This window comes from Oncorhynchus nerka, linkage group LG1, assembly GCF_034236695.1.
Source record: "Oncorhynchus nerka isolate Pitt River linkage group LG1, Oner_Uvic_2.0, whole genome shotgun sequence".
NCBI lineage: Eukaryota > Metazoa > Chordata > Actinopteri > Salmoniformes > Salmonidae > Oncorhynchus > Oncorhynchus nerka.
This window is the reverse complement of record NC_088396.1, coordinates 20,353,929-20,379,188: the sequence shown is the minus strand read 5'-3', so window position 1 is coordinate 20,379,188 and position 25,260 is coordinate 20,353,929. Positions and strand designations below refer to the sequence as shown.

The window sequence follows — 25,260 nt, the reverse complement described above, 5'->3', positions numbered from 1 at the left end:
TGGTCCCGCACTGGGTTTCAGCACGCACACGCACACACACACACACAAAGTGCGTGCACACACCTTTACATAATGCACCAGCCTCTCCTCCTCGTTGACTTTGTAGGTCTCGACTCCGTACTCTTTAGCCAATCGGAGGATCCGATTCTGTGTAGGCCCGATGTAGGCCCCACCCAGGTCAACATACTTAGTCTGCTCATTCTGGAGAGGGAGGGAGGAAGGGAGAACGAGAGAGAGATAGAGAGAGAGCGAGAGAGAGGGTTCATCAGACAAGAAGTGGACAATCCTAATCCCAGAGATCAATTTAGTTTAAATCTTTAACCAAATCAGTTGCTTGAAAATGCTTTAACTTATAACACAAGTTAAGCTGCTAGACAGCATCTAGAGAGGGACATGGTACGGTCATCAGAGAGAGAACTGGATTCTTATAGGGATTACACTTTGACTGGCACTTTGCCTGTGGTCTGACTGAGGTCTTACCCGTACGGTGAAGGTCCGTCCACCAACCCGATCTCTAGCTTCCAGAACCACAGGACTCAGCCCTTTCTCCTTCAGCAGCTTGGCTGCACTCAGCCCTGAACGAGACAAAGAGTGGACAGAGAGAGAGGGAGAGGTTAGTGTAAACATGCCAGCTGAACATCTAAATGTTGATGAAATGAAGAAACATTTTGTGTAAACAATCCAAATTTGAACATAAATCATTTTGGTATGTCCCTCCTCTCCATATCCCCTCTCTCGTCCTCCCCGTGTGTTTGTCCTGTTGTGTAGAACAGGAGAGTATAGCCCAGTGATATAGCAGGCTGTGATACAGTATGAGTCTGTGAGAAAACAGAAGGCCATGGTGGAATAAACTCCAGAAATCTCTCTAAAATGTTATGTTTTGGTGCTGCTAGGGCAAATCAGGTGGCTAATTGGTGACCTTTTGACTGAAGAATGCATTCGTTTTTATGATTGTGTTTTGTAAGTTGATGATGGAACATTTTGTATTTGTAAATGTCGTACATTTGTATTGGTTGTGTAAATAAAATCACATCAAAGTGTATTGATCGTGTACACAGTTTAGCAGATGCTATAGCGGGTGCAGCGAAATGCTTATGTTACTAGCTCCTAACAATGCAGTAAAATGTCAGACAAGTACATTTAAAAATGTAATGAGAAAGAGACAAACACATCAACTGATCCCCTGCTTATTTCAATATCAAGGAAGTGCTGAGAGCAGAAAATAGCTGAAGACTTTCACATCCCACACACACACACACACACACACACACACACACGAGTGAGAGAGAGGGAGGTCCCCATCTGTAGTTCATCTGTAATTGACCTACAAGCCTCTACCCCTAACCACTTCTCCATGCCTCATCAATAATGAATAAATCACACCCTATAGTGTTCCCTCATAATAGCACATCTTTTCTTTTTTCTTTATTTAACTAGGCAAGTCAGTTAAGAACAAATTCTTATTTTAAATGACAGCCTAGGAACAGTGGGTTAACTGCCTGTTCAGGGGGCAGAACAACAGATTTGTACCTTGTCAGCTCGGGGGTTTGAACTTGCAACCTTCCGATTACTAGTCCAACACTCTAACCACAACGCTCTAACCACTAGGCTACCCTGCCGCCCCTCATGGGTAATAGGGTAATTTGAGACACAACCTAGGACAGTACTTTATATCTATCAGTCCAAAGTTAACACATTTTGTCTCCACATATAGAATGGGCTGTTTCTCCTACACTCGTAGAAAAAAAGGGTTACAAAATGGTTCTACGTTTGTCCCCCATTGTACTGTATAACTTTTTTTGGTTCCAGGTAGAACCCTCTTTGGTTCCAGGTAGAACCCTTTATGGTTTAATATAACATCCTCTGTGGAAAGGGTTCTACAAGGAACCCAAAAGGGTTGTACCTGGAACCAAAAAGGGTTATTCAAAGGGTTGTACTTTGGTGACCGCAGAAAACCACTTTTAGGTGGTTTTCCCACTCAAAGTCCACTCCCAGTCCAAACCATAAAGGTCAAGCTCATATCAGTAATTTTGTCTTGTTCTGTTTCTTGCTTTTCAATAGTGTTTTCAATAGTGTTTTCAATAGGATTTTCAATAGTGTTTTCAATAGTGACCATACAAGAGTCAAAAGCAGGGGTGTCCACTGTCCAACACTCCCCCTGGAGAGATAACCACCAGCAGGATCATTTGGCCAATGGCTACTTGTTTGTTATTGTGACTGAATGATACTTAGCTACAGAAGTAGTATGGGCCTTTCTCATCACCATAGTGACCCCAAGGCCATCTCAGTCTAGAGCTTGATTCAATAAGACATGTAATTTCACACATGTAATTTCACATACACACACACACACACACACACACACACACACACACACACACACACACACACACACACACACACACACACACACACACACACACACAAGAAGGATTAGGCACAATGGAGCCTCTGGCCTTTGTCAGTCGAGCAGGCATTCAGACAGAAGACACACAGGCAGCAGTGTCCCAGTGCCAAGGATCCATTCAGAATGTCTCAGTACACACACATACAACAAAAAAAAGGATTCCTGGAAAAGTGTGCTTTGCAGCAGGTTGTAAAACACATCACAACCATCCTAAGCAGAAACTGTGTGCCAAAACGCACTTTATAATGCTCTGACACAATGGAGGTGTTAGTTTGTCCAGTGAATACAGACTGTATTACATTCTCTCCTACTGGGAGAAGTGTGGATATTCACCCCAAGACACTGCTCTACATACTGCATGGAAAATCTAGAGCTGAGGCCAACAGCAGGTAACTAGAGGAGAGGGAGGTAGTGTGTGAGGCTAAAGGAGAGGGACGTAAAAGGGGGCAGAGAGGGGAGAGATGGAGGAGTTGAATAGAGAGAGCGAGAGTGGAGAGATGGACTTGATAAATAAAGACGCACTGTATTCATCTCCACGGTCCGTGTTGCCATCTCTCAACAGGAGCTCCCATCTGTCTAAATGTTCTCATGGCCCCCTCTCCATCCTACCATCCCTCCCTTCGTTTATCCCTCCATTTCTGCAGAGCAGCCTGGAAAGCTACCAGGGTTTATGTTGGTTTAAGCATACTTGTCATGCATTACCAAACTTCTCCATTGCCCTCATGCACACACAAACACACACACACACACACACACACACACACACACACACACACACACACACACACACACACACACACACACACACACACACAGACACACACACACACACACATATACACACACCGCTCTGGGGACTACTACTTCTTTTAAGTAAATTGATGCTATTAGGTGTTCTCTATCCAAAGGTCAGACAAGCGCAATTGTCCAAAACAAAAACAAGCTCCGACTGTTTAACCTTGTTGTTTATGCCGACAGCACTCTGGAAAAACAAGATAACTTTACCCCTGAGGTTTTGCTTTGATCAAAAACCCATTTGGAGGTATATTATTTTTTTCAGAAGAAAATGATGAATATAAAATAAGGATCCAGTCAGAGGATTTCTTTGTTCCATTTGGATAGAGGTCATTTGTCTGGCTGGGGCGAGACAACAATGAGTGTGTTATGAAATACATGAAATGAAATGAGCAGCTGAGCATCTAAGAATATTATAGACACATGCAGTTTGTCTGATGCCTTTTTTCTAGCTGAAAAGAGAGACTAGAGAGAGGAGAGAGAAGAGCCTGAGAGAGAAGAGCCTGAGAGAGAAGAGCCTGAGAGAGAATAGAGAGAGGAGAGAGAAGAGCCTGAGAGAGAAGAGCCTGAGAGAGAGAAGAGCCTGAGAGAGAGAAGAGCCTGAAAGAGAGAAGAGCCTGAGAGAGAATAGAGAGAGGAGAGAGAAGAGCCTGAGAGAGAGAAGAGCCTGAGAGAGAAGAGCCTGAGAGAGACTAGAGAGAGGAGAGAGAAGAGCCTGAGAGAGAAGAGCCTGAGAGAGAGAAGAGCCTGAGAGAGAAGAGCCTGAGAGAGAAGAGCCTGAGAGAGAGAAGAGCCTGAGAGAGATAAGAGCCTGAGAGAGAGACTAGAGAGAGGAGAGAGGCAGAATCTCTGAAAGATGAAGGGAAGTGATAAATAAATAACTAACTTTGTGATAAATGGTATATCAAAATTGCCCTGCAATATGGCCAATGGTTGTTTCCCTTTTTACTTGGAAGTAGAGACATAGATTTCATTCCACAAAAAAACTCAACAATGCAGTGATTAATGCTGGTATAACTTAATTCCCAGTTAAACTATAAGAGACACTATTTTGAAGTCCGATTGGTGTATAGGGCTGGTTGGTTAGGATTAGGATTGGTGTATAGGGCTGGTTGGTTAGGTTTAGGATTGGTGTATAGGGCTGGTTGGTTAGGATTAGGATTGGTGTATAGAGCTGGTTGGTTAGGTTTAGGATTGGTGTATAGGGCTGGTTGGTTAGGTTTAGGATTGGTGTATAGGGCTGGTTGGTTAGGTTTAGGATTGGTGTATAGAGCTGGTTGGTTAGGTTTAGGATTGGTGTATAGGGCTGGTTGGTTAGGTTTAGGATTGGTGTATAGGGCTGGTTGGTTAGGTTTAGGATTGGTGTATAGGGCTGGTTGGTTAGGTTTAGGATTGGTGTATAGAGCTGGTTGGTTAGGTTTAGGATTGGTGTATAGGGCTGGTTGGTTAGGTTTAGGATTGGTGTATAGGGCTGGTTGGTTAGGTTTAGGATTGGTGTATAGGGCTGGGTGGTTAGGTTTAGGATTGGTGTATAGGGCTGGTTGGTTAGGTTTAGGATTGGTGTATAGGGCTGGTTGGTTAGGTTTAGGATTAGTGTATAGGGCTGGTTGGTTAGGTTTAGGATTGGTGTATAGGGCTGGTTGGTTAGGTTTAGGATTGGTGTATAGGGCTGGTTGGTTAGGTTTAGGATTGGTGTATAGAGCTGGTTGGTTAGGTTTAGGATTGGTGTATAGGGCTGGGTGGTTAGGTTTAGGATTGGTGTATAGAGCTGGTTGGTTAGGTTTAGGATTGGGGTACAGGGCTGGTGTGGTAGAAGAAGACTGAGGAAGATCAAGAGCTGTTGTCTCAGATGAGATTAGGGCTCCTTTAACTGATCATGTAATAATTCATGGTCTATCAATGATAGAGGCTGGTCTGAGAGTGCAGACAAATCTGCAACGCTCAACAGTGGAATCTATTGTGAGACATTTCCAGCAAAACAACAGGTAAGATGTGCATTCTGCATCTGACTGAACTGCTCATTACAGAAGTCAATTGAGCAAAGCCTCCAAACCCACTTGTGTGTAATTGATTCTGTATTTCTGCTTAGGACCCAACGGTTGCCTCCCACAGACAGGAGAGATAGGATTTTCACTGCTGTGAGGAAACTGCAAACGTTGATATGGTCATCAGAAACAATGACATAAAACTCAGCGAATCGGGACAGAGTGTTGGCAGACAACATTACATTTGGAAATATTCACAATGTAAGCATTACAACTATTTCTAGAGTCCTGAAACAACATCAAGTCAGGATAAAGAATTTGTACACTGTCCCCTTTGAGAGGAACTCTGAACAAGTCAAGCAACTCAGGCACCAATATATCCAGGTAAGATGACTATAAAATACAGAACTGGTTTTGAACAGAACCAAACAGGGCAGAGGCACACTGCAGCATGTTTTAAGGTATAATGTAAACTACTGTAAAAGCCTAACTCTTGTGTTGCCTTGTGGATTGATTTTAGAGAGTCATGGAGATTGAAGCCAGGCAAACACCCAACATATTCGTCTTTGTGGATGAGGCTGGTTTCAACTTGGCCAAAACGCGGCGGCGAGGAAGAAATGTGGCTGGGAAAAGAGCCACAGTGGATGTCCCGGGCCAGAGGGGTGCCAATATCACAATGTCTGCTGAAATATCCTCTGATGGATTGCTGTTACACAAACAGCTAATTGGGCCATACAACACCGAGCGTCTCATTTCATTCCTGGATCGGCCAACGTTTGTAATTGTACGGGACAATGTGGCATTTCACCACTCCTGCAGTCACAGAGTGGTTTGTAGCCCATCCCAGTATGGTGTCACTTTTCCTCCCACCTTACTCTCCATTCCTCAACCCCATAGAGGAATTATTTTCCTTGTGGAGCTGGAAGGTTTATGACCACCATCCACATGATCAACTGTCCCTCCTGGACGCAATGAATGCTGGATGCCTGGACATATCTGCAGAAGATTGCCAGGGATGGACCAGGCATGCCAAAAGAAGATTGCCAGGGATGGACCAGGCATGCCAAAATATTCTTTCCTAGGTGTATTGCCCAAGATAACATAAGATGTGATTTGGATGAGAACCTGTGGCCAAATGCAGAAGACAGGGTTGACTAGTATTGCTACTGTATCTGTATCGGTAGATGGTGTATATACAAATTATTGTATTTTGGAATCACTCAATGCCAAAAAATGACATAAAACATATTGAAGCATATTGTATCATGATTCATTCCTGTAACATAAACTGCAGTGAATTCTAAACAGTAGAGAGGTGTCATTCTTGTTCTGAAAAGAAATTTTACAAAAGAAAACATTGCGTAATGCTACCTGTTGTTAGTGTTTTTCAGGTCATTGTTTTATGAGTGACAAAGTGTGCTTGTTGGGTGACAACCTTTGCTAGTGTTATGGAAAAATGTGTTGATTTGAGACATGTATGAAGTATTTTGGTAGTTTCGGTGCATTTTGGATGTGAAATGAACTGCTGTGCCAAGCTGAACGTTGGTTAGGAGAACTGTGTGAAGAGTTTTGAAAAAGTGAACTAGGTGTGGGTCCCAGATCAATGTGGAGCTATAATACAGGGAGTACCAGTACCAGATCAATGTGGAGCTATATACAGGGAGTACTAGTACCAGATCAATGTGGAGCTATATACAGGGAGTACCAGTACCAGATCAATGTGGAGCTATATACAGGGAGTACCAGTACCAGATCAATGTGGAGCTATATACAGGGAGTACCAGTACCAGATCAATGTGGAGCTATATACAGGGAGGACCAGTACCAGATCAATGTGCAGAGGTACCAGCTACTTGAGGTAGATATGTACAGTACATGAAGGCAGGGTAAAGTGACTAGGCATCCGGATAGATAATAATAAGACTAAAATGAAGAACAGAGTAGCAGCAGCAGATGATGAAAGGTGTGTGTGTGTGTGTGAGTGTGCGTGTGCGTGTGTGTGTGTATGTAGTTTTTTTTGTGTTGTGTTGGTGTGCTCGTGTGTGTTATGTGTGTGCATATGTAGTGTTTGAAAGTGTGAGGGATTGTGTGGGAGTGACAGGGTAGGGTGTACAAGGCGTGTATATAAAGTCTAGTGAGTGTGCGTAGGGTGCATAGAGTCCTGCTATTTAGCAGTCTTATGGCTTGGGGGTAGAAGCTGTCTCGGAGCCAGTTGGTCCAAGAGCTGATGCTCCAGTAGCGTTTGGTTGGAGTCTTTGGAAACATTTTGTGCCTTCCTCTGACACCGCCTGGTATAGAGGTCCTGGATGGCAGGGAGCTCGGCCTCAGTGATGAACTGGCCTGTCCGCACTACCCTTTGTAACGCATTGCAGTCAAGGGCAGTGCAATTGCCGTACCAAGCGATGATGCAGCCAGTCAAGATGCTCTCAATGGTGCAGCTGTAGATATTTTTGAGCATCCGAGGGCCCATGCCAAAACATTTCAGCCTCCTGAGAGGGAAGAGGCGCTGCCGTGCCCTCTTCATGACTGTGCAGGTGTGTGTGGACCATGTTAAGTCCTTCGTGACACAACCCTACATACACACACACCAATGAATTTAAAGCTCTCAACCTGTTCCACAACAGCCTCGTCGATGTGGATGGGGGCGTGCTCTCTCCTCTTTCTCCTTCGGTGACTGGGCCTACCACATCCATGTTGTCAGCAAACTTGATGATGGTGTTGGAGTCGTGCGCGGCCACACAGTCGTGGGTGAACAGTGAGTACACACCCGTGAGGGGGCCCCGTGTTGAGGGTCAGCGTGGCAGAGGTGTTGTTGCCTACCCTCACCACCTGGGGCTGACCTGTCAGGAAGTCCAGGATCCAGTTGCAGAGGGAGGGGTTCTATCCCAAGATCCCTAGCTTGGCGATGAGCTTGGGGGGCACTAGTGTGTTGAACGCTGAGCTGTATTCTATGAACAGCATTCTCACATAGCTATTTCCCCTCTTGCACAGGTGGGAGAGGGCAGTGTGAAGTGCAATTGAGATTGCATCATCTGTGGATCTGTTGGGGCAGTATGTGAATTGGAGTGGGTCTACAGTAAGGTTTCTGGGATGATGGTGTTGATGTGTATCATGACCAGCCTTTCAAAGCCCTTCATAATTACAGATGTGAGTGCTACAGGTCGATACTTATTTAGGCAGGTTACCTTGGAGCTCTTGGGAACAGGGACAATGGTGATCAGCTCATCCAGCCTCGTTTCAGAAAGACATAATATTGCAGCTTTCCTCTGATAGGAGACTCTCGAACGAAGCTCATCCATCTTATTCTCCAGTGACTGGACATTTGCCAATAGAACGGAGGGGAGCGCCGTTCAGTTTCTCTTCGCCTCAATTTCACTAGGACTCCACCTTGTCTCCCACGTTTACGCCTGCTGTGTTTTGGTAGCCCATGGAACAAAGGAATAGGGTCTGGGAAGAGTGGAACAGCTGAGTCAGAGTTGAAGTTGTATTTAAGTCTGAATCAAGGTTAGTAACTGTCGATCTGATGTCCAGAAGTGTTTTGGCGGTCATATGTGATAATAGTATGGTCTTTCTGTACAAAGAAAGGAAAGATAAACACGATAAAAGTCACTAAATAGCAAAGTTGAGTCGGAACTCGTAAGATGTCGCCCTTCTCCGTCGGCGCCATCTTGTCATCTTGTTGTTTGTGCTGCACCCGGTTGCCCTTTTCTCATGGCAACGGGCCACAAATCTTGCTGCTATAATTGCACACTGTGGTATTTAGCCTAACAGATATGAGAGTTTATCAATGTTTGATTTGTTTTCAAATTCTTTGTGGGTCCGTATGATCTGTGGGAAAAAAAGTATCTCTAAGGTGGTCAAACATTGGGCAGGAGGTTAGGAAGTACAGCTCAGTTTCCACCTCATTTTGTGGGCAGTGTGCACACAGCCTGCCTTCCCTCTCTTCCTATCTCTACCCCTGTTTATTCTCATCTTTCTCATTCTCTATCTGTCGTTATCTCTCTCATTATCTCCTTCTCTGTCTCTCCGCATCCAGCCTCTCCTCTCTCCGCCCAGCACCTTCAGGCAGTAGCTGACCTGATTGTGTGGTGGTTTCTCTCTAATGTTAGTGAAGGGAGAAATGCAGACAACTCTTTCTACTCTCACGGTCTGCTCTCGGCATAGGTACTGTGTGCCAGCCTTTTAAAATCCCAGCCTCCGCAACTTTCTGCTACTGAGAAACCAAAGAGGACTACAGTAGATTACAGAGTTTGTATGACAAATACACACGCGTGTGCGCACGCGCAAATACAAGCCAACACCAACGCACACACATGTACGTGCGCTCCTAAGGACACCAACACAGGAGTGCACAGTCCAACACAGGAGTGCACAGTCCAACACAGGAGTGCACAGTCCAACACAGGAGTGCACAGTCCAACACAGGAGTGCACTGTCCAACACAGGAGTGCACTGTCCAACACAGGAGTGCACAGTCCAACACAGGAGTGCACAGTCCAACACAGGAGTGCACAGTCCAACACAGGAGTGCACAGTCCAACACAGGAGTGCACAGTCCAACACAGGAGTGCACTGTCCAACACAGGAGTGCACAGTCCAACACAGGAGTGCACAGTCCAACACAGGAGTGCACAGTCCAACACAGGAGTGCACAGTCCAACACAGGAGTGCACAGTCCAACACAGGAGTGCATTTGGAAAATCTTGGGTTACAAATTGTCCACCCCACCGCAAACATTCACCTGCCTCATTTTGCATCTGCCAGTGTCAAAACACACAGAGCTTGGAAACGAGATTGAGAGGACAACCGTGTTACTGTGAAAAAGGGTGTGTGTGTGTGTATGTGTGTGTGTTGGCAGGGGTAAATGTGTCCATTGTTATTCGAATGCCTTGCCTCTTTTCAGAAGCCAAACGACATCTTACAGCCAGTCCACAAAACAAACAAACTACGAGTCTGGAGACTATTTGTTCAATAGCTCTACTCTACTCAGTATCCTCACACAGAAGTTGTGAAACACCAGCTATGCAAAAGGTTATGCAAAAGACAAGTGCAAAGCTGTCATGACAGTCCCGTTGTTGAATGCAAACACTTTCAGGTACCATGGCCATCTCAGCGGTCAGACAAAGGCCACAGAGTTGGTATTCACAAAGTCTCAGAGTGCTGATACAGGATGAGTTTGGCCTTTCAGATCTTATCGAATAACATTTTATTGACAGGGGAAACTGATCCTAGGTCAACACTTTTACTCTGAGAAGCTTTTTGAATAGGAGTCCAACTATGATTACGTAAATCTAATCAAATTTCCACTGTAATAGATGAGACTCTAACCTGCTGTAATCTATGTGACACTGTTAGTAGCTCTAATCTCCGTTTCACCCAATCAGACCAGACATGTCGTCAGTCACCTCATATATCCCTCCTTATATGACCGACTTTGATCCCTCTTTTTGCTCTCCTGTCTCTCTCTCCCCCCCTCTCTTCCCCCATCTCCCTCGTCTATGCCGAACCCTCCCTCTCTCAATTCAATTAAGTATACTTTATTGACATGGAAAGAAAACACTTACATTGTCAAAGTAAACATTTAGCGATGATTGTCAAATACAAGAATATACTAGACTGTTTGTAATTAAGCAACAATGATGATTGTGACTCATTTTAACAGCAATGACAACAACACAAAGTATATGAATAATCACACTGTACTTCTCACCGGCTGTCCCTCAGGTCTCTCTCTCTCAACCTCACTCTCTCTCCCTCTCTCTCTCCCTCTCTCCCTCCCTCCCTCTCCCTCCCTCCCTCCCTCCCTCCCTCCCTCCCTCCCCCTCTCTTCTAATGGCAAAATCACATGATCACTTCACATTATCACCGACAGCGCTGCAGATGGGAGGTGACATGACATCCACCTTTAACTCAAGAGTCTTTCCTTTTCAACGCCTCAGGAATCTCTCAGCCTGAGACATCCAACAGATTAGCCTGAACCCAGATCTGTTTGGTCTATATGGTCAACAATCACCATAGCCCATCCCGGAAAAACCACATGATTTCACAAGTGGAAAAATCACATGCTTTGCACATGTGAAATCATGTGAAACCATGTGTTTTTGGAACACTTCACACGTGATGATATTTCTCATGAAGTTTCACGTGTGGATTTTGGTAATATAACAATGAGAAAAGATTCACGTGACATTTTTGGGTTCAACATTTGATAACATGAAACTACACTGTAAGCCATTGCTGTTCATTTTATGGTAAATTGTACAGCCATTATACAGTACATTTCTACATTAATAGGATACTGTATTAGTGTTTTGCTATATACACTACATTAACGAAAGTATGTGGACACCTGCTCATTGAACACCTCATTCCAAAATCATAGGCATTAATATGGAGTTGGTCCGCCTTTGGTGCTTCTGGGAAGGCTTTCCACTAGATGTTGAAACATTGCTGCAGGGCTTCCATTCAGTCACAAGAGCATTAGTGAGAGCGGACACTGATGTTGGGCGATTAGGACTGGCTTGCAGTCGGCTTTCCAATTCATCCCAAAGGTGTTCGATGGGGTTGAGGTCAGGGCTTTGCGCTGACCAGTCAAGCTCTTCCACACCGATCCAGACAAACCATTTCTGTACGGACCTCGCATTGTGTACGGGGGCATTCCCCAAACTGTAAAGTTGGAAGCAAAGAATCGCCTACAATGTCATCGTATGCTGTAGCGTTAACATTTCCCTTCACTGGAACTAAAGGGCCTAGCCCAAACCATACTTTAGATACGCTTATGGCACAAACTGTTTAAAAAAAAAATCCTGTCATTTTACAGTAAGTTACTGGCTACTGAGCTGGGGTGAAAATAATGGAAACAACTTTTAATACACTAAACAAAAATATAAACACAACATGTAAAGTCCCATGTTTCACGAGCTGAAATAAAAGATCCCAGAAATATTCATTCGCACAAAGTGTTGTAAACAAATTTGTTTCTGTCCCTGTTAACATTTCTCCTTTGCCAAGATCATCCCATCTACCTGACAGGTGTGGCATATCAAGAAGCTGATAAAACAGCATGCTCATTACACAGGTGCACCTTGTGCTGGGGACAATAAAAGGCCACTCTAAAATGTGCCATTTTGTCACACAACCCAATGCCTCAAGTTTTGAGGGAGCGTGCAATTGGCATGCTGACTGCAGAAATGTCCACCAGAGCTGTTGCCAACTTTAATGTTGTTTAAGAGAATTTGGCAGTATGTCCAACTGGCCTCACAACTGCAGACCCACGTGTATGGCAAGTGGTATGCTGATGTCAGCGTTGTGAACAGAGTGCACAATGGTGGCAGTGGGGTTATGGTATGGGCAGGCACAAGCAGGAACAAGGCAGTTAACCCACTGTTCCTAGGCCGTCAGTGAAAATAAGAATTTGTTCTTAACTGACTTGCCTAGTTAAATAAAGGTCAAATAAAATAAAAAGCGACGGACAACGATTAGGGCCTAATTCATTTATTTCAATTGAGTGAAATTGTTGCATGTTGCGTTTATATTTTTGTTCAGTATATATTCTACAACTGAACTGTATTTTGTCAGTAAATATACAACACTGAACTGTATTCAGGAAGTACACAGAAATTCCAATATCGAGAAAAAAAAAGAAGGAATTTAAATTTGGTTTTACATTCTGAATTGACTGGAACTTAAATGGAATTGACCTAAATACTTTGGATGCAACCTCACCTGGGATTTGAAGTCACAACCTCTTAAATGACAGCAACCTGCATTTTCTGCTTCGTCCACAGGGTCTGTGGCCATGATAGAGATTGTGTACAAAAGCTGAAGAACATGCGCACATCCATGTACTTTCCACAGGTGCTGGAGTTGTAGCCAAACTCATGGAAAACAGAAAGGGAAAGGCTGCACACTGCTGCTCTTGCTCCCAGGTGATATCTATGTATAGCAACGTTTCGATAGAGATCGGCCATAGATTTATTATCAAGAATACGTTTCTGTTCTTTGCTAGAAGTTGCCCGGAATCAAGTCAATAATTGTGCCATTATCTTACAACACCAACTAAAAAGTAGCAGTGCTCAGAGACACTTGACATTAAGGCCTGGATTCTTTCTGATCAAGCTTAAACACAAGATAGCCGACACCCGCATAGCTGGTGTTTTGGCAGTGTCGGAGGTGTGCATTAGAGCTGTCAAATCAGTGAGCAGCTGTTCGTGTTGGTTATTGTCATGAAGTCACACTACTTAAGCTAGAAGTTCAGAACGAGAAAGTGTAGGCTATATAGAAATAATAACACTCAAATTGAAAATCATTAAAGGATTTATATCAGCCTTGTCAATGTGTAGATTACATATCACAATCCAACTTGTAAACAAGGCTGCATGGGACTTCTGTTAATGCAGCTCCATGCAGCCAATGGCAATTTCCTCTTCAGGTACAACGCCAGGAGACACTTGTGGATTTGACAGCACTAATGCAGTTCTACCTCCGACACAACTGCTATGCGGGTGTTTGCTAGCATGGCTCTGATAGAATCTAGCCCTAAGTGGGCGTAAATGCTCTCGGGATTTGAACTTGCAACCGTTTGGTCTGGAGTGCATTATTGCCTCAGCAGTGCCACCAGATGGTTATTTATTACCAAGAACATATAGTAGATGTTGTGGTGGCAGCTGCAGAGAAGGATTTGGGTATACAAGATTTCACTTCCGAAGAGTTAGAGGGTGTGTTAAGTGGTGGTGTTTTTAGCTCGCTAAATGAATAGCTACATAAATAGATAAGTTAGCCTATTAGCCATGTATCGACTGACTTATCATTGCCCTTGCTAGTTTGATTGAATTGACATTCCCAGCCTTAGTTACATTAGTCCGTTTTTAATCCAAAATATGGAGTAATTGAAACTGAATCTCGATTGACTTGAGACAGCACACAATGTACAAGGCCAGCTGTGATTTACAACCTGATAGCAATATTTGTTGGACTACCAATAAATGTATTAGTGAATTATACTGATCATGCATTGAACTGCCTCCATCTATTCTGCCAACAATGCCTTACTCTGCATCATGGAATGTTGAGTCAAATACAAACTCATTTTAAAACCTCTTTTGAAGTTTTGTAGCATAAACTCGGAATTTGATATTTTTTAATGGTATTATGATTGTCTGTTTGTTTCATTTCTGCAAAGTCGTTAAAACGCTGTCAGTTCCTCTTTAATGGCAACTGGTTCACAGGAGGTTAATGCTTAATTTTACTGTCAACTATGATAGTTACAAGGGAGTTATTGTAAATTTCACAGTAACTTACCATATCTAATCCATCATACTCACTGAACTGACCGTCTGATAGGAAAATGAGTATTACAATTGCATGGTAACTAGCTATAAGTTAAAGCTCTTATGATGCTTGGTATCACATGCACTTATGCCGGCCTTTAACAAACCTGCAGAACTAACAGTGTCAAAGCATAATGTTTATGAACAGACCAGATTAATTGGGATGACAGCCCCTCTTATGGAAGACTAAAAAGAGCTGGCTGAAAGCCACGCCTCGAATAAACCAAGCCTGTAAGCAGTTTGCTGCCAATCAGCAAGTGATGTGCATGTTGTCAACAGAAGAGTCAGTGAAGGCACAATAGGTCGCTGGCAAGATTGCTAGTGGCATCAGGGTTGCCATGTTTACTGTTTTCCCCGCAAATTGGGCTACTTTCAAAACAATGTCGCGGGTGAAAATGTATTGGTAGCGGGTTGCGGGTTTTTTGGGCTACTTCTAAATTGCACTGTCGCCAACATTGTATTTCTCTGTGACCTGCTGCTGCTAACTATGTTATTCAGTGAGTGGTGGGGAGAGCCTTAGGGATGTGTGTGTGTTGAGAGAGCACAGCAGCATGCAGCTTAGTCCCCTATTGGCTGAGTCAAATGAGTGAGAGGAGACAGAGCAGCACACTTGCACAATGTGACAACTTTTTACCAGTTGTAGGTAGGCTATTTAACTTGTCATTATGGAAAATTTAAATGGAAATTATGGAACTCCCTCATCTGCTTTTGTTAGGGGGAAAAGTACTCAATGAAACTGACATTAAATGTGGAGAATGTTTAATGGTCGTCGGCGGAAGAAGAGGAGGACCAATGCGCAGCGTGGTAAGTGTCCATATTCTTTAATAAAATATTTGAACACTGAAATAAAACAACCAGTCCTGTATGGTGCTGAAAAAACACTGAACAGAAAATAATCACCCACAACTCAAGGGTGAAAAGAGGCTACCTAAATATGGTTCTCAATCAGGGATAACGATAGACAGCTGCCTCTGATTGAGAACCATACCAGGCCAAACACAGAAATCCCAAATCATAGAAAAAAGAACATAGACTGCCCATCCCAACTCACGCCCTGACCATACTAAAACAAAGACAAAACAAAGGAACTAAGGTCAGAACGTGACAGAATGATACATTTACATTTGTTGTCCATCAAGTAGCCTATTAATGTATATGCCATTGTAGCCTACCATTTGATACAATGAATATGTTGAAATGACTAGGCCTATATCACTGGAGTCATTGCAAAACAATTTGTGCCACTTGTGTAGCCTACCTGGAGCTGGCAAACGTATTTCATAAATAGCCTATAACGTCAGCATATTGTTGTTGTAGCCTTGTGTTATTATGCAATTATTATGGCCATGTTTAGTTAAATAAATTGGAAGTTATCAAAGATCTATCGCAAATGCCGATCAGTTGTTGGAACGCATTAGACTGACGGTAACAGTCAATCAGATTTGGTTACAGGTAAAAAAAATAAACAATGGCTGTTGTTGACAAGCAGATTCAGTTCATGTACATATTATTAATATTTAATTCAGTGATTGAAATTACGAGCCCATCCTCAGTAGCCTATTCCAGCAGGCTATTGGGAAACAGAAGCACCTCTTACTTCGAAATCGACAAACTATTCATGTTTAATAAATGAGTCTGCTAAATCATTCAGTAGACTATCTGAAATGAGATGTAGGCCTATAGGCTGCCTGCATCTATCCAAGCAAACCACGGCAAAGTTGAATTACAATTATAAACCAAGATATTAGTCTGTAGCCTATGCCTAATGAAATTGCAAATCAATCTCGCAAGTGGGCCAGTTATAAAGGTTTTTAGTCATTATCTGGCACATGATAACAGCCCAATTGCCATAAAATAGCCTAACATTTGTTTTTAAGTTTGTCCTAGTGTTTCTCGCTCAGAGATTTCGAGATCCTCTGTCCAACTTTCATCACTCAAACGCTCCTATCTATAGTTATGCACATGTGCACAATGGATATATTTACAATTATAAATGAGGTTCAAGCCCTGAATGCTGATTGGCTGAAAGCCGTGGTATATCAGGCAGCATACCATGGGTATAACAAAAAAATACTTTTACTTTGGTAACCAGTTTATAATAGCAATAAGGCACCCGGTGTGTTTGTGGTATATGGCCAATATACCACGGCTAAGGGCTGTATCCAGGCACTCCACGTTGCGTCATGCATAAGAACAGCCCTTAGCCGTGGTATATTGGCCATATACCACAAACCCCCAGGGTGCTTTAATGCTTAATCATAGCAGTCAAAAGAGCTACATCGACATCCGTTAATGGAAAATGATCTGCCGATTTTAATAAGAGCAAATTGTATTTTCTTTTGCGACATATTCCAATTAGTTTATTAAGTCATGTCATGTCATAGTTCACAATAACTATTATTTTAGTGAAAACCAAATTTTGCTTCTAACGTAGTTACAAGTTAAGTTGATATTCCTTCTTAATTGGCTCAATAGAATTATGGAAAATGTGTTTATTGTATACATTTACATTTAAGTCATTTAGCAGACGCTCTTATCCAGAGCGACTTACAAATTGTATAAATACGGTAACTCTTCTCTAGACCGCCTCTACTCCACACACAGAAATGTGTACAAAGCTCTCCCTCGCCCTCCATTTGGCAAATCTGACCATAACTCTATCCTCCTGATTCCTGCTTACAAGCAAAAAGCAGGAAGCACCAGTGACTCTGTCTATAAAAAAGTGGTCAGAGGAAGCAGATGCTAAACTACAGGACTGTTGTGCTAGCACAGACTGGAATATATTCTGGGATTCTTCCGATGGCATTGAGGACACCACATCAGTCACTGGCTTTATCAATAAGTGCATCGAGGACGTCGTCCTCACAGTGACTGTACGTATATACCCCAACTGGAAGCCATGGATTACAGGCAACATTCTCACTGAGCTAAAGGGTAGAGCTGCCTCTTTCAAGGAGCGGGACTCTAACCCGGAAGCTTATAAGAGATCCCGCTATGCCCTCAGACAGACCATCAAACAGGCAAAGCGTCAATACAGGACTAAGATCGAATCGCACTATACCGGCTCCGATGCTTGTCGGATGTGGCAGGGCTTGCAAACTATTACAGACCACAAAGGGAAGCCGAGAGCTGCCCAGTGACACGAGCCTTCCAGACGAGATAAATCACTTCTATGCTTCAAGTTACAATAACATTCCAGTAAAAAAAAGACAAATTCACAGCATCAACTTGCCATTAAGTTAATGGTATATCCACAATAACCTCTAGTCTATACAGACCAGCTCATCCCTGACACACTCTCTTACAACCTCTTAAGAACAGTCAGTGCCAAAGGAAATGCTCTACTTTTATTAGCATAACCATCAAACAATTAAATGGCTACAACACTTCGACTGACGGTTGGCATAAATACACATATATTTGACCACGCCCCAAAATATGATAATGACACCACCAGTACATTGCCCCCACCTATCAAAGCACGAATACATTATATGCAAAATATTGGGTAGAAAAATATCCTATTATACCTACCAGGTACTGAACTATACCATGTGAGTTCATATGTGTTCCTGTGAAGTGTACCTTTGACCTTTTTGTACCCCCAGGTAGCAACACTGTTCCCTAACCATCCCCTTATATTTATTTTATTTTTCGTGTTAATTTCTCTTTTTTTGTATTCTATTATTATTTAAAAAATGTTTTAACATTGTATGAATAAGTATGAACCTGGCGGCTCTGCAAAAACATTGACGCACTCCCAACCAAGAAGATGCAAGTTTAAATCCCCAAAGTGTTAATGTATACCAGGGATGAAGTGCTGGAAGCACATCATGTTTTTTGATTTAACCGACCTGGATGACCAGGTGTGTTGAATTTAGGCAATCACTGAACTGATCAACTGGCTCAGCTGGTCGGGTGTGGGGCCTAGTTTGAACAAAATCCTGCAGTACCTATGGCACTCCAGGAACAGGGTTGCCTACCCCTGATGTGTACTCTATGTCAAGTGTCCTTGAGCACTGGTAGTTTTATGTTGATGTTATATTGGACAATTATTGACTTGATTCTGGGCAGCTTTTAGCAAAGTGCAGAAATGCATTAAGTCCGTGGCCAAATCTTTTTCATGCTCGAAGATCTGGTGTTATAGCTGCACTGTAAGCAGGATGTTTCAGGTTGTTAGTGACCAAGAGGTTTTTATTTCAAATCCCAAGTGTTGTTACAGTACAAAATTACAGTTTTTTTTACACTAATTGATATCAGAATACAACAGCATACTGTCATTTTATAGAAATAACACCAAGTGGTATATATTTACATTATTTTACTGCAACGTCAGGCAAAGTCTTACGTCCGTCGTTGAATGAATGAGACCAAAGCGCAGCGTGGAAAGTGTTCATGATATTTAACACTGAAACACCGACAAAACAACAAAATATAAACAAGCGTAAAGTTCTGCAGGGATAGACAGCTACTGCGCAAAAACAAGATCCCACAAACTAGGGTGGAAAACAGGCTGCCTAAGTATGATTCCCAATCAGAGACAACGATAGACAGCTGCCTCTGATTGGGAACCATACCCGGCCAACAAAGAAATAGAAAACTAGAATGCTCAACCAAATCACATCCTGACATAACCAAATAGAGAAATAAAAAGGCTCTCTAAGGTCAGGGCGTGACACAAAGTGCAGAAATGTATTTTTGCCAATTTCCATTACACCAGCAGACCTGGTGGTGCAGTAGGAACTTCAGGTAGTTAGTAACCAGGAGGTTGATTCCCAAGTATCAGCATACTGTCTATTAACACCTGTATTTAGCTGTAAAAACACAGTAACTAGTTCTATATTTATCATATTTTCATCGTAACTGGACAAAAACCTCCAGGGGACCATGATAGAACGTTCTAAAAAAATTCCTTGGGGATGTCCCTGGAACAAACCGGGAACTAGACAAAACCTGCAGGGGACCATGACTGTTTAAATTGAATTAACGTCAATTATGCCTTTCAAAGTAAAATATTCAAAGTAAAATATTCTAAATTACATTTGACACCTGGGTTTTCAAACGTTGTCACGTGTAGTTTTATGTCATCATATGTTGCTTCACATGTTATCACATTAACTTCCCATTAAATCAAATGTGATTTCATGAGGTCACACGCGATCACGTGTTCACATGTGAAATTCATAAGGTTTTTCCGTAAGGGAGGAGTTGACTAAACAGATCCAAGACAGGGCTAGACATAAGACCATAGAAGTTGCTACGGCATTGTCTTACAAGGGCCACTCATGCAAATGCACACGCTTCTGCACACTGGTATACTTGCAACTGCTTACAGTTTGACACTTGGTTTCTTTTAACCTGGCAGGACTACTAAAGGCAGCCAGCTGTGTGTGTGTGTGTGTGAACCTCAAAACATGTCAAAAGAGTAAGATGAGACTATTCTATCTCCCAGATAACGTGGAATGTTCTTTCCCTGGGCTCTGCCGACACCGAACAGCGACACAAAACATAAATCCAATACCAAGAACACAACAAGAGGACATTCTGCCACTGTCCTTAGGCCCTAAAATGCTGTGTATCGATCCGGCAGAGGGGAGACATTTACAAGACGTAAGGGCTCAGACAGTGATTGCCTTTTCAGATCTATCAAACAAAGCAGCTGTATCGAAAAGCAATTATAAGGAGAGATGTGTGAAATTGCACGTTAAACAGGTCATGTCCGCAGGGTGGTGAGAGAGAGAGAGGAGGCGGCAGATGGGAAGAGATGAGGACGATGGGAAGAGACAAGAAAGGGAGGGAGTGTGTGAGAGAAAGAGGGAGGGAGAGAAAGGGAGAGTCAGAGAGAGACTGATGGAGAGACAGAGAGAGAGAGAGAGAGAGAGCGAGAGGGAGAGAGAGAGGAGCCTATTTTCCCTACATTCTTAGGAAAAGGGTTCCAACAGGGTCCTTTGCAGAGGGATAACGTTCTACGAAGCTGAATAAATTCATCGGAATAAATGTTCTTCATAAGGCAAGGGATTCTACTTAGAACCTTTAACATCCTAAGAACCATTTTTTGAAGAATGGGTTCTTAAATGATCCTTTGGAAGGAAATTATGATTCGTTGGAAGGCAAGAAGTGTTGATTCAGAAGTAACCCCCCCACCCCCAGCATGCTCTATTGCAGGTTGATTTTCAGATTTTTTTTTTTTCAATATTTGTGTTTTTGCATGTACATTGACTGGTTGATTATTCTTATGCTACACAAAGATAAATAACAAAGCTACGTTTTTTTTGTAAACTAATACAATCTGTTAGACTTACCGTATGCACCGTTACTAAGATGGTTTTTCCAGTTTAGATGATTTATGTCATCTAAGTAATCAGTCTTCCCTACCCTGGCAGTCATTTTGAAGAAAAACAGTTGTAGGTGATTAAGAGCCACAATTGTTAGATATCCTTACTCTGACTGGATCCCAATAGGAAATACACATCACTTTGCAAGCATAATGTGACTTGCAGGCTTGATGTGGCTAGGTATTTCCTAACACCACTAGCCCGTCAAAGAATGGCCTTATGATATATGTAATGTATACTGTCCTACAAAGGCAAAACGCAGTAACTACACTTTTGGTAGAAATTGAGTTAAAACTGAAATCAGTTGACAAAGTGTACTTGTTCAATTATGTTCCATTTCAGAGAAAATGGAGTGTGAAATTTGCATTAACTACAAAATCCAAGTAAAAACTGAGGCAAACAGCAATAACTGAAATTATTGCACTTTGGCTTTGATCCACCTTGTTGTGACAGCAGTTACCCACTTTGCCATACAAAGGCAAAGAGCAGTAACCTCGCAAACAGTGAAACGGACAAAAATGGCTTTAAAGTTTATTGGCTCTCCATCCAAATATGTTGTAGACACGTGATAATGTATTATCTTACTATTAAGTAAATGTCTATGCATATCAACCATGGCCACTGATTTGACCTATGACCCCCTAAGTAAAAACAATGGCCATACAATGTCAAATAAGATAAAAACACAAGAAAGTTGGATGAAGACATTTATCACTTCAACCGAAGTCGGCTCCTCTCCTTGTTCGGGCGGCGTTCGGTGGTCGACGTCACCGGCCTTCTAGCCAACGCCGCTCCACCTTTCATTTTCCATTTGTTTTGTCTTGTTTCCCCGCACACCTGGTTTACATTCCCTAATCACACTACAAATATATTCCCTCTGTTCCCCCCCATGTCTTTGTGTGGGATTGTTTTGTTACGTGTTTTGTGTGACGCGCCCGGCTGGGTTTTCCCCGGGTTCCGTGTTAAACATAAATTATGTTTAATTGTTAAACATTTGCATCATTGTGACTGTTGTCACGCTTTTCACTTTTGTCATTGGCTGGAGGTTTTTTGACACATTTGCGTCCGTCTGTTGTTGCTTCTGCCAAATAAAGTGTGCACCTGATCACAACTCTCTGCTCTCCTGCACCTGACTTCTATACCAGTAGCGCACAACCTGACATACATTGTAGAAACTGCACAAAGTTTTAAGTATAAACATTCTGCTTGATGAAATAGTCCTTACCTTATGGTTGAAAAAAATGCTTGAGGGTTACTACAATACAACATTAAAAACATGAAAATATAACTACATATAATCAGTAAATACAGTTGAAATGTAGTTAGAACTCACACATAAAACAGAAAACCAACAAGAAAGTTGGATAAACACATTTAGATTGAAGGTACTGCACTTTGCCTTTGCATTACCAATATAGTTGTTTAAGGTCATACAAAGGCAGAGTGCAGAATCTGTATTTTAGGGGTCATAGGTCAAATCAGTGGTCATGGTTGATATGCAAAGGCCATGGTTGATATACATCAGTGCATTATCACTGATCTACCTGCAAAATATTTGGCTGATTAGCAAAAAAAAACTAGTTACCGAGTAGTTACTGCGTTTTGCCTTTGAGGTAATAGACAGTTTAATTTTAAAGGATAATTGTAATGAATTTCCTCCTCCGAAGAGGAGAGGCGAAACGGATCGGAGGACCAATATGCGTCGTGGTAAGTGTCCATGGTTCTTTTTAATACGTTAAGGTACACATGAACAACTGACTACAAAAAACAAGAAATGTGAAAACTCAAAACAGTCCTATCTGGTGCAAACACAGAGACAGGAACAATCACCCACCAACACACAGTGAAACCCAGGCTACCTAAGTATGATTCTCAATCAGAGACAACTAATGACACCTGCCTCTGATTGAGAACCATACTAGGCCGAAAACAAAGAAATACCCAAAACCTAGAAAAACAAACATAGACTGCCCACCCAACTCACGCCCTGACCATACTAACTAAATACAAAACACAGGAAATAAAGGTCAGAACGTGACAATAATAAGGATGACGGAACTGTTCAGAGAGTTCTAGGAAGAACCCTTCAAATATAAAATATATGCTGTATGAATAGTGTGCAAATTGTATTTTTGTTCTTTCTTGGTCTTTCCAATATATAACTATTATTTAATGTTTTATTTTGAATTTAACGTAATATCATATGTTGTTCTTGTCCATAACCGTTTTGTACTTTTTGTTTATCATGTATTTGTATGTTTTATGTGGACACCAGGAAGAGTAGCTGCTGCATGTGTGGTAGCTAATGGGGATCCTAATAAACTAAACTAAACCGGGAATAACGATTCAACCTTACTGTGTTTGGTCCTTGATGTATTGGTGTACTTTTTCCCCTGCCAGAGGTGCATGATTTGATCATCGATCAGATCAATCAATCAATCTATCAATTAATCACAATGAATCATCTTAGTATTAGAGTCCCTGCAGTACTCTTGAACCTCTCCCACAGCTTGACTGCCATTATCTAACATCCCATTATCTAACATCCCATTATCTAACATCCCATTATCTAACATCCCATTATATAACAATAAAGAGCTCATATGTCAGTGTGGACTCATCAACCACCCTATCTATAATATTCCCTCTGTCTTTCCAGCTGTGCAAGCAAGAAAAGCTATCAATTCACTTTTATCATTAGATATATCGGTAGTGTATGTGCTCTACTTTATTTACCTGCTACATATTAATGTTTGCGATGTTTCTTCGAGGCTTCAGCTGTGTCTCTCTCACCCTGGAAACAATGGCAGCTATGGATTTGAATAGCTCTCTCGCTCTCTATCTCTCTCTCTCTCTCTCTGATGTTTGTCATGAGAACACCTGAAATGACTGTATACCGGCACACAGAACACTGTGGCCTCTTTAGAGATGTAGTCAAGTGAGATCAAACACACATTCTTTAGTAGGTAGGTATAAAACACATAGAGCCTGCACTTATAATCTCCAGGAAGTGTACCACACCCATATTTATAGACATAAGACAAGCACTAAGTTCATGATGGCGCCGGTGGGTAGGGCTGCCGTCTTATTGGCCCTCAACCAATCATGCTATTTTGTTTGTTTTTTGCCGTTGTTCGTAACGTGTTTTGTACATAATGTTGCTGCTACCGTCTCCTATGACTGAAAAGAGCTTCTAAACATCAGAACTGGGATTGAACGGAGTATTTTAAGATAAGCCTTATTCTTCAATGAGTCGGACACGAGGGATATACTGTTGACACCAGACCAGGCCCCGATCCCTGTGATTCCCTGGAGAAGGAAACGACGATTCAGAGGCAAAAGATCAGGGTGCCTTGTGAGGACCAGGCGACGAGTGGCTAACCTGCCCTTGCCCTCCGTTCTGCTAGCTAACGTTCAATCGCTAGAAAATAAATGGGACGAACTGAAAGAAAGTATATCCTACCAACGGGACATTAAAAACTGTAATATTTTATGCTTCACCGAGTCGTGGATGTTGTATTCGGCACGTGACAAATAAAATGTACTTTGATTTACTTTGAATTAAGTTGGTCTTTACATATTTGAGTTTGCATTTTTATGAAAGACTGTAACACCAGGAAATCAGCTCCAAGTGATTTTAATTCAGGAAATCTGTTCTCAAGTATTTCCACACATAATGATCGTATAGAAATGTCAGCAAGATTTGAAATGATGTTTTAGTCAAATATTATATATGTTTGGGCTTCTTGCGGTCAATTTGCAATCTACAAATGATTTGTAATTATGTTCCGGCCTCCCGACCAGCTGCTCAAGAAAAAAATCGTCCCGCAGCTGAATCTAGTTGATGATCCTTTCTTTACGCCCTGAAGCCCCTGAACATTTTCTGCAAAATCCTTTGCATAAACAGTACTGTAGCTACAATACTGTAGATAATCCTAACCCACAGCTGTTTTATCTTGTGTTCCACAACACATTGACTGCAGGGCTCTCTGCCTCCGCTAACACTAATACAAAAGGCAAGCTGGAGTTGGCTGGCTGAAGGCCTTTGGAAACATCTACTGAGTCTTGACCCAGAATTTCTATTGAGCGTGATGCAATTACACAGCCACTTAACTTTTACACCAATGTTCCAGGGGAAAGGTTCAGGAGAAGGGGAATCCAGCTGCTTTCTATAAATATCTGGCCCTCAGTCAACGGCCCAGTCAAACCAAGCCTGCGTCCAAATCGTTAAGCAGTGTATGTCAAAGCAGTGTGCCGATACCTGTATTACTTTATCAGAAGCATGTGATCAATGACATCCGAAGCTTCATTTAGTCAAACAACCAACTTTTTGATTTGGTATTGGTTTCAGTAGAAGACAAAAAAGGCTATGGCGTGGGGGACATCTTCGATAATAATTTGGCTGGTCT

General features: G+C 42.2%; 1 protein-coding gene across 1 annotated transcript in view; it reads right to left on the bottom strand.

Annotated features, from left to right (window-relative positions):
- The window catches only part of mao (monoamine oxidase), a 52,498-nt gene that overhangs the window by 21,162 nt on the left and 6,076 nt on the right, over positions 1–25,260 (bottom strand). The window contains 2 exon segments of the mRNA XM_029639573.2: positions 64–201; positions 481–575. Coding sequence (XP_029495433.2) covers positions 64–201; positions 481–575 — 233 coding nt within the window.